Source organism: Populus euphratica, unplaced genomic scaffold, assembly GCF_000495115.2.
Source record: "Populus euphratica unplaced genomic scaffold, PopEup_1.0 scaffold6.1, whole genome shotgun sequence".
NCBI lineage: Eukaryota > Viridiplantae > Streptophyta > Magnoliopsida > Malpighiales > Salicaceae > Populus > Populus euphratica.
The window spans coordinates 4,572,515-4,581,517 of record NW_011499849.1 but is presented as its reverse complement, the minus strand read 5'-3'; the positions used below and the strand labels follow the sequence as shown (position 1 = coordinate 4,581,517).

At 34.6% G+C, this 9,003-nt stretch overlaps 2 protein-coding genes across 3 annotated transcripts; both read left to right on the top strand.

Annotated features, from left to right (window-relative positions):
• Window positions 1-703: 703 nt before the first annotated feature.
• LOC105120815 (LOB domain-containing protein 19-like) lies at window positions 704-4,795 on the top strand. 2 transcript variants are annotated; one of them, XM_011019196.1, is made up of 3 exons: window positions 704-1,129; window positions 3,992-4,050; window positions 4,284-4,366. In XM_011019196.1, exons 1-3 carry the CDS (start codon window positions 836-838, stop codon window positions 4,285-4,287), a joined length of 357 nt encoding a protein of 118 aa, XP_011017498.1. In that variant the 5' UTR covers window positions 704-835; the 3' UTR covers window positions 4,288-4,366. The 2 variants fall into 2 exon arrangements, with proteins under 2 accessions (XP_011017498.1, XP_011017497.1); XM_011019195.1 differs by lacking the exon at window positions 3,992-4,050 and having other exon boundaries at window positions 706-1,129; window positions 4,284-4,795.
• A 1,535-nt stretch (window positions 4,796-6,330) lies between these two features.
• LOC105120860 (65-kDa microtubule-associated protein 4) lies at window positions 6,331-8,732 on the top strand. Its single transcript, XM_011019236.1, is given in 10 exon segments — window positions 6,331-6,433; window positions 6,539-6,609; window positions 6,806-6,966; window positions 7,237-7,385; window positions 7,478-7,567; window positions 7,762-7,837; window positions 7,965-8,039; window positions 8,140-8,182; window positions 8,185-8,255; window positions 8,257-8,732. Coding segments are annotated over 10 exon segments (990 nt in total). The 3' UTR covers window positions 8,408-8,732.
• The last annotated feature ends 271 nt before the right edge of the window (window positions 8,733-9,003 follow it).

Here is a 9,003-nt window from a genome sequence, read left to right as displayed (position 1 = left end):
TGATAGGTAGATGATGATGATGATGATGGGGTGAAAAGGAACAGAAGTAAAAGCTGTGAAGAAAACTGGAAGCCTAATCTCTCATATCTTTCACTGTCTCTGTCTCTAAAGAAATCATAGAAGTGACGAGAGAGAGAGAGAGATAATTTGATGGGAAAGGAGGAGATAGGATGTTTGTCCCACGTGGGGTCTCGCTCGCACGTGGCCACTACTGCGGCGGTTGGATGTTGATATTACTGTCATTCGCCGCATATATGTTTGCTTCACGCAATCTTGCCCGCCCCACCCTGCTTCCTCTATGGTTGCCGTGGCTTTAAAGTTTGAACAAAAAGTACATTCACTTTTCTAAAATTTAATCTCTTTGCATTTTTTAATTAATTAGTTAATTTGTTTTAAAGAAAGCAGATATAAATCTTCTACCAATTCTCACACATTAATATAAATTCTTCTCAATTTGCATTTTAAATTCTTATGAAAGCCTTTTATTTGTTTTTCTTCAATGGGAATATTAGGTTTAAATCAAGCTGGTCATTTATCTACATCTAAATATTGATGTATCAGGAAAAAAAATACAGTTTTTTTATTCAATTCGAACATGAAATATAAAGTGGAAAGTAAACTCATTTGCTGTCTTACGTAATAAATATCAAAACGTAACAAATTTAAAACAAATTTAGTGGTAAAATTAAGACAAACAGACCTTTCTCGTCTCTGATGGAGTAAATAAATACCCATTCATTCCTTCGTTTCGTCTCTCTCTATCTTCTGTCTCAATAGACCCCACGAAGAGTGAAGCTGAAACCCCAAGGAAGTGGGTCATTTCTGCAGAGAGAAGATGATGAATGGTAGTCCAAATAATGGAAGTGGGCCTTGTGGTGCCTGCAAGTTCCTACGGAGAAAGTGTGTAAAAGGATGCATTTTTGCACCATACTTTGATCCTGATCAAGGAACAGCTCACTTTGCAGCAGTGCACAAGGTCTTTGGAGCTAGCAATGCTTCTAAGCTTCTCCTGCGCATACCTGCTCACAAGCGTCTGGATGCTGTTGTTACTCTTTGTTACGAGGCCTTGACTAGGGTTAGAGACCCTGTTCATGGTTGTGTTGGCCACATCTTCACTCTCCAACAACAGGTAAATATTTTTTCCTTGATGATAATTAATTGGCCAAACCTTTCAATATTTAATACTTGAAGTTTATGTCGTGCATGTTAGGGTTTTGATCATCTTTAGCTTTCTTCCCCCTTTCCCTTCTAAACTTGCACAGAACGTACGGTGGTGGAAGAACAAATTAATCGGGAGTAATAATATATATATCCGATTGCCCATATTGTTTAGTTTAATTGTAGCGTATCACTACATAACATTTTTTCTTTGTTATATATCCATTAGAGATTTAAATGTCACATATCTGCTGATATAATTTGGGGTCGACAAGATCTTCTCGCGTAGAATTGGTTTGTGTTGTATGCTTCCATATTATGATTAACTAAAAGGGATTTTCTAGAACTTTTTCCTTCCTTCAAATTACTTTCAAAAGACCTTTAATATGATAAATCTTCTTAAAGAGACTCCATTATGTCCCGTTAATTCATATGTGGAGAGTGTACATAATTTCTATTGTGTATTACTGCAAACACATTCATAGAACAGAAACTAGATCATCATCATAATTGAGGGAGGAATTCTCAACATGGCGCAAACTTTTTGTCAGGCTTTAATATTACCAGTTTTCTTGAACTTAATTCACACGATTGTCGTGTAAGAGTAAGATATTGTTCATGGAGGCATTACGATTCGTTTTCATGTCTAGAACTCTAAAGCTAAATCTAGTTGGTCGAGATCTGCACATTACTGTTTGTTTCACAAGTTTGTGAAATCATCACCGGTTAATTAATTTGACATATTCATACGTGAATATGAACAGATTATTGCTACTAACTTTTAACTTTCTGTAGGGTTTCTTGTTTTCTAGTCCCAAAGCACGTGAAGTCAAGTATTCTTGTGGATTATACGTAATTGCTAGGTTTCGCCAACATCTCTTTAATTAGAGTCTTAATTTCAAACATCACTTCTCGCTTGGTTTCTCGATGTAATGAGCTTGCATTTATTGGCTGAATATAATTATCACTGTTTCGGGGTATAAAAAAACTAATCATGTTTTTCAACAAAAAAATAAAGTCGCGTGAAATTTAGGCTGACTCGCCCTTTAGATTCTGTGCGAATGGTTAAACTCCGAGAGAGGATTGACTGAAGGCGTACAAAGCAAAGCTCGAGAAATACTCGTAAGTATATCTGGTTTTGACTTTGATGGGTAGTCCTATATAATTAATATTATTTGTAATCTGCGAAATATTGAATTCTCGATGCATTTATTAATTACGATCAACAAAGGAGGGATGATGTTTCCTTGTAAGAAGCGATCATAGTGGGACCTAACCTATGTTTTGGCTCCATTATAGCAATTCTGCTAGCTAGAGACCAAAAGTTCTTATATATATAGCCACTCGGGCAGACATGGATATACCTACCTACACGACCATTTTGTTCATGATCAAACCTTTGTCGGTGGGTTATCTTAGGGTTTCTCATTTTTAATGAGTGGATATAAGATTTCCTTCATGAAGTGTCTGTGATTTTTACATCCAGGCACGTTGGGCAGATAACCAATTAATATCTAGCTACTTGCTTCACTGAATTAGGTGTAACAACACTCCTTAATTTGTTAATTTTTTTTTTCCTGGTGAGCTTGACCTAATAATTTTTATGCTGCTATATGTGAAAATAAAGGAATAGTTCATTTGAGAAAAATTGTAAAAATCACAACAAAAAAATTGAGATATTTTACTTGCATTAAATATTAACGAGATTATTTTTTAAAGAAAGTTATGCTTATTAGACTTATATATAATTATTCATAAATCAAGTGTTATATTACCATTAAAAGCCTCTAATCTTATCTGAAAAGTAAATATCATCATATATATGTTTTTTTTTTAAATATCATGCTAATTGTTTTAAACAAAAATAATTTTATTCTAACATATTAAAAAATCTAAAAAGAAGGAAGGCTAGCAGAGGCAAACCAAGGCCTACGTGCCTGGATTTTTTTTAAAAAATATAAAGCATACGAAATGTTGTATGTTGCAACAAATTTTGATTATCGAAAGTCAGAGTTTAAGTTTTAAAATACCCGAAGCTTGTTTTTTAACATTTTAACCTTAAAACATTCAAAAACATCTAAGCTCAAAACATATTAAAAACTCAAAATTAAATCCGGTTTTTTGAACTTTGTTCTACTTTTTTTAGCAAGATTAAAACTACCTTAATTAAATTCTCCTTACCAAGACACATATTAATACCAGGATTTTTTTTTTTGTTTGCTAGAAGGTAATAGATCAAAAGTTTTTCTCTCTATCCTCTTTCTTTTTAGTAGCTTTATCTCTTCTCTCTTTATTTTCAAGGATTGAAATGTAAAGAAAAATAATTTTATGACTGGAATGTAAATTAAAAAAGACAAGTACCCAAGTATAAAATGATATAACTCTATAATTAATTTTTTAATAGAAATCTTTAATGTAATGTAATGTAAAAATAATATTTATTATAGCATGTATGCACAAGCATGCAAAACACAACAAACTATAAAATATAAAACCGAATTGACATGACTTGTAAATAAAAAAACAAAGAAATAAAGTTTAGTGAACAAAATATAATAAAAAGATAGGATACCAAAAGAAAAGGAAAAATACCATGAACATTAGAGTAAACATGCCAACAAGTATGCACAGACAGCGTATTCATTATAAATCCCCTCTCTTTTATTTTTTAGTTTTTATTTTACTTTTTTAATTGATTGCTCTTGTGGAATTCAGCCTTAACAGTTTAATAAACAAATCACATTGACGTAATTCCCATGTTAGCTGCTGATCTTGGAATTCTAATCATTTGCCTTTTTTTTCCTTGTCCAGTTTCTACTTTCCATGGTAGCAGCAGCTCTTCCAAGAGCAGCTTATGTTTTTCACCTACTCCTTGAAAAAATACATGGAAAGGCAACCATCTTCTTTTTAATGCATGTTCCGTTGCAATAAACCTGCTAGACTTTTATGTATACAGATTCATCAACGACACTTGCTTCTTATAATGAAAAACAAAAACCAATATATATCATTATGCTCCTCGTTTACAAGTTGAAATTTGGATCTTACCCTTTTTTATACTAGTTCGATGGATGCTACTTGGAAGGTAACAGGGTTCTGATGATAACTTTATGTGGTGATTATAGGTAATGAATTTGCAAGCAGAGCTGGCCTACATTCAAGCCTACCTTTCAACATTGCAGTGTCTCCCTTTACGTCAGCAACCACCTCTGTGTGCTCAAAGACACTCCCTAATGAGTCTTAGTTCATCCTCAGAAGTACCATCGTTCTCCAAACTAGCTTCGAATTCTAACATATCAATGCACTTTGATCAGTTACAATTACAGCCGCAACAAGCATCCACAGAATCGACCGGTTTCTACAATCCATCAGAAGATGGAATTGATAATGAGGATCTCCACGAATTGGCTCGAGCATTTGCGTCTAGATGCTTGCCAGGAGTTAGATTTAGGCCTCCAAACTCTCCTTAGAAATTGCAGGTCTTCTTGAATTTGGCTTCTGTTGTCTTTCCAGTGCGCTCATCTTGTATTTATTTCACAATCTATCTAGTGTAATTGTACTTGTTTTTTTTACTCCGACTCCGCTTCTCTAAGCCCAAAATCTAGATTTTAGGAAATCAAACTGGTTAATCAATTTACAATCACGATTCATAACAATACGTGAGCAGCAAAGGGGAGTTTATTCTTTTAATCCCTTGGAATATTTCAACAAATTGAATGCAGGTCAGACATTCTTAATTTTGTTTTGTTTTGTTTTATTTAAAATTATTGAAATATTTCATATTAATTAAAAAATAAAATAATTTTAATTTTATTTCAAATCTCAATTTATTTTGTATTTTTCAGATAAATTTTAGCCAAAATATTTTAATTTCATTTTATATATTCTGTTTCGAATCTAAAAAACCATTAAATCAAATTAATATTTTATTTAAGTTGAATTACTTTAAGTTAAATTTAATTTTAATTATTTAGAAATATTTTAAATTTTAAATTATATTTATTTTATACTATATTTATATTACAAAAATTTATAATTAATTTATTTTAAATTTAAATTATATTTGTTAAAAGCACTTTAAAACTAAAATATTTCATTTTAATTTAAAAAATAAAACATTTACTGAAATGCCACTTCTCTAATGCTGAACCACAAGCAAGTCTTGTGGAAGAGGTTGGGTGCTTTTGCATGTCTCTAATGGTTGAGCGTGGCTTCTGAGCAGGCCCATTATCTTGTTCATCATGGCTTCCCTTGTTCGGAAATATATACATCGAAGCCGTTCTACACCGAAAACCCAAGGAAACGATTCGAATTAACTGCCATTAACTAAGCTCACACGACTCTTTTCATATATTGTTAATAATTAACTCGTTGCTCTTTATTAAGCAACAGCTGCTATCATTATGAAAAGAGAGGACCTTAGCATTGGCATGTTGGTTACTTAAAATGCACATCCCGCCGCATTAGGTCATACAGGAATTACCTTCCTGAGTTTCCTTAATGATCCAGCATTCAAATTGGATTTTTTAGTTCCTAAATTTCTCGAATTATTTATGGGGTAACTAACCTTTTAACATTATACAACTTCAATATGAGAGAAAACTCCTCACCTGAATCTTTCTTTTTTAATAGTAGAAAGGATAAGCTCGAATCCAAAGTTTTTATGAGTTTATTACAAAGTGGGTAAACACTCAAATAAATAACATATATATATATATATATAATATTTGACAAATTAAAATGATTTACAATAGTATTAAATTGCATAAAATAAATAATGCAAATGAATATCTAATTAGAAACAAAATAAATTTTAAGAGAAACACAGGTAATCAGACTCAATCTTAAATCTTGATGGAGTCGCTATTCTGTCAGGATTTTCATATTCGGTTTTTAGCAATTTGGGATGATTGTGTGATGATGGGAATTGCATATGATCATTGTCTAAGAATCCATTTTGAATGTTCGTGCAATGTGATTTAAGAACTTTTGGTTCCTATATTTGGGCGTCTGTGGAGCAATGATGATGTGATTTAAGAACTTTTGGTTCCTATATTTGGAGCAATGATGATGCTCTTTTGACTAATTTTAATACACGAATAATCTGTAGAGCAACCGTCATAATTAAGCAAATATGTGAATGCTGTGACATCCCTGTGTGGAGTTCTTGGCATGGATTTTAAAAAGAAATTGCATGATATCTATCCAAGCTTGGATGACGGTCAAGGAGTGAAAGACATGACTGACGATAACTACTGGGATACAACGCTTGCGGGTGGTCAAGATTGGTTTTTTGACAAAAACCAGTAATGTATTTTTGCAAAACTCTTGTCGTTTTCTTTATCGTGCTTGGTTCTTTTAATGCTTTGGATTCTTCCAGCTTCAGGATCTTGCAACTGCCCTTGTCGAGATTTGGAATTTGATAGACCATCAAAAGGAGGAGCAAAAGGCGTTTTGGAATATCAGTGCCAAAATTGCTGCTTCATAACCTGAGATCAGTGAGCCTCATATGCATTCCACGGACTTTAAACTCCACGTGAGTTGAAACTTATGGGTGGAATAATTTGTTCAATCTACTGTTACGCACTTAGATCATTTTAAGAATTAAAGTGTATTCAAGTGTTTATTCAACTCTTCACTGTCACAGGTTGAGGAGGAAGTGTTGAGGCTAGAGAAACTCAAATCAAGTAATGTGATAGAGCAGGTCCTCAATAAGAGGTTGGAGCTAGATGAGACATGCTGGACAACACATTTGGTCTTGGAAGCACAGACTGCTGCTAAATATTCCAATGAAGCTGTGGCATCCGGAAAGTACTACTATGAAGCGATCTGCAAACTATGAATACTGTTGTACCAGTAGAACTCTTGAATCTTGATTTTCTAAAATGCCAACGCCAACCAGGTTTAAGATGTGGAAATAATGAATAAGATTTGCATGTTTCTCCTGGGTGTGCAGATCTTTTAATATCTTGGTGTAATATAACCTTCTGTTGTAAATTCACATTCAAATCGACCTATATGCTCAAATATTTGCAACCATATTACTGTCCTTCTGTTACGGGATTATCATTTTGCAGAGGTTGAAGACCCGGTGCATCTATTAGAAGAGATTGAGCTTGATATTGCAATGGTTAAAGAGGGGGCCTTTAGCAGGAAGCATATGCTTGACAAGGTGGAGAGGCGGTTGACTGCATGTGATGAAGAGGCCTGACTTGAGGAGTACAACAGAGTTGGAGTTTTTTTTGCTGCTTTTGTAACTGAATTGCTCTTCCACTTTTCTCCATTTCTTGTTTAAACCTCCATGCATGTTGCCTTTTCTGGGATGAAAATAGTTACAGTTCCGGAAGAGGAGTCCACCTATCCCTTAAGCATGCTGAGAAAGCCCCCGTCATGGTTAAGAAAGTTCCTGGTGAATATGCTTTGACATCACTGTATAATTTTTAGAAAAAATGTTAGTGATTTAAACATTTTTAACTCTGCATGGCCTCACAGATGCGAGCTTTTTCAGAGTAGTTTGCCAATTAGATTATTTACAGCTTTAAATTGATCTTCATTTGTGGTACATCTTTTAAATGATTTACTCTGTTTCACTTGGTTGTAGAGTAAGGATGGTTGAGACATCGACTTCAAAGATCACGGCTTGGGAGAAAGAAAGAGGAACTCCATTCTTTTATGATGGTCTTTTGAAAGAACTCCAAAGTCTGATGCGATGTCTTGTTTCCAAACAGGATACGGCCTGTTATCCAATATTATAGTTTTGGTTTAACATCCTCACTGCTCTTGCCACTCGGTCTTTCTGTTGCATAGGAAAGACTTCTTTCTAGGCCTGAGCAGTACAGCAGTCTAAAGAAAGAAAAGGAACACGACAGAATCAGGCTAAGACTACGGTTCTCATTTTATTTAGCTTTATAGGAAAAGGTGTACGGTTATTTTTACGAAACATTTCCTCACACCTCTTATTGTAATTATCCATGCATTATAGGACCGGAAGAAACGTCGGGCACAGCTGATTGCAGAGCAGGAAGTGTCTTTTTCCGGTCAAAACCAAGTCCATCACAGAGCGGGAGGAAGCCTTCTAGAACTTCCATGGGAGTTGCAGAGTCGAAAACTCTCTCTTGGTAGAGCAATGCTTCGAAACTCCAAAGCTGAAAAAAAAAAATCTCCTCTTGTGAATCCAGACAAAAAGGGCAATGTCTTAGACCGATGCAAATCTTCAAGACACGGGCTATACGGTGGTTTTGCTTCTTAGTTCTCTGGTAAATCTTTGTACAAATTGGATTTTTTCTTCCTGCATGACAGTACTGGGATCTACAAGAATATTATCCTATTTTGAATGTTAAATTGATGAATGGTTCCTGGCATTCTCAGCTGGAAGAACCGACTGTTTGGTCAGTTGCAAGCAAGACACTTCATTAGTTTGCTACTTGAGAGCCATAAGCCCACAACACACTAATCATTTCGAAATTTCCCGTTTCGAATCTTTCTATTCTTCACTCTTCAAGTTGTGCAGAACTTTGTAGGTAGGAGAAACTCGGAGATTTTTGGTCAACTAGTCAAGAAGCTCCCCTCTACTGCTGCTGCAAAGGCACGTAAAAATGAGTCAAGCTTGATCCGGAAGCCCGTCTCCTGGGGCCAACATTGTTAACTTAGTGGAGGATCAGAAAATAACACCAATTGGAGCATTAAACACAAGACACCAATGCATATACCTTCAAATTTGATCTATGCTGGAGATGATGAAAAAAGAAACCTGACACGCTGGCTATTCCAGTGGCTTAAACTCCTCCAACAACATCAGTTCCTATGCTGACGGTCTTAACACCAGCTTAAACTCCTCCAACAACA

What these genes read in the sequence shown, in the direction of transcription:
- LOC105120815 (XM_011019195.1), top strand. Translation starts at nt 836, where the DNA reads ATGATGAATGGTAGTCCAAATAATGGAAGTGGGCCTTGTGGTGCCTGC. An exon ending in TCTTCACTCTCCAACAACAG is followed by an intron (nt 1,130 to 4,283) that starts GTAAATATTTTT and finishes TGGTGATTATAG; the next exon opens with GTAATGAATTTGCAAGCAGA.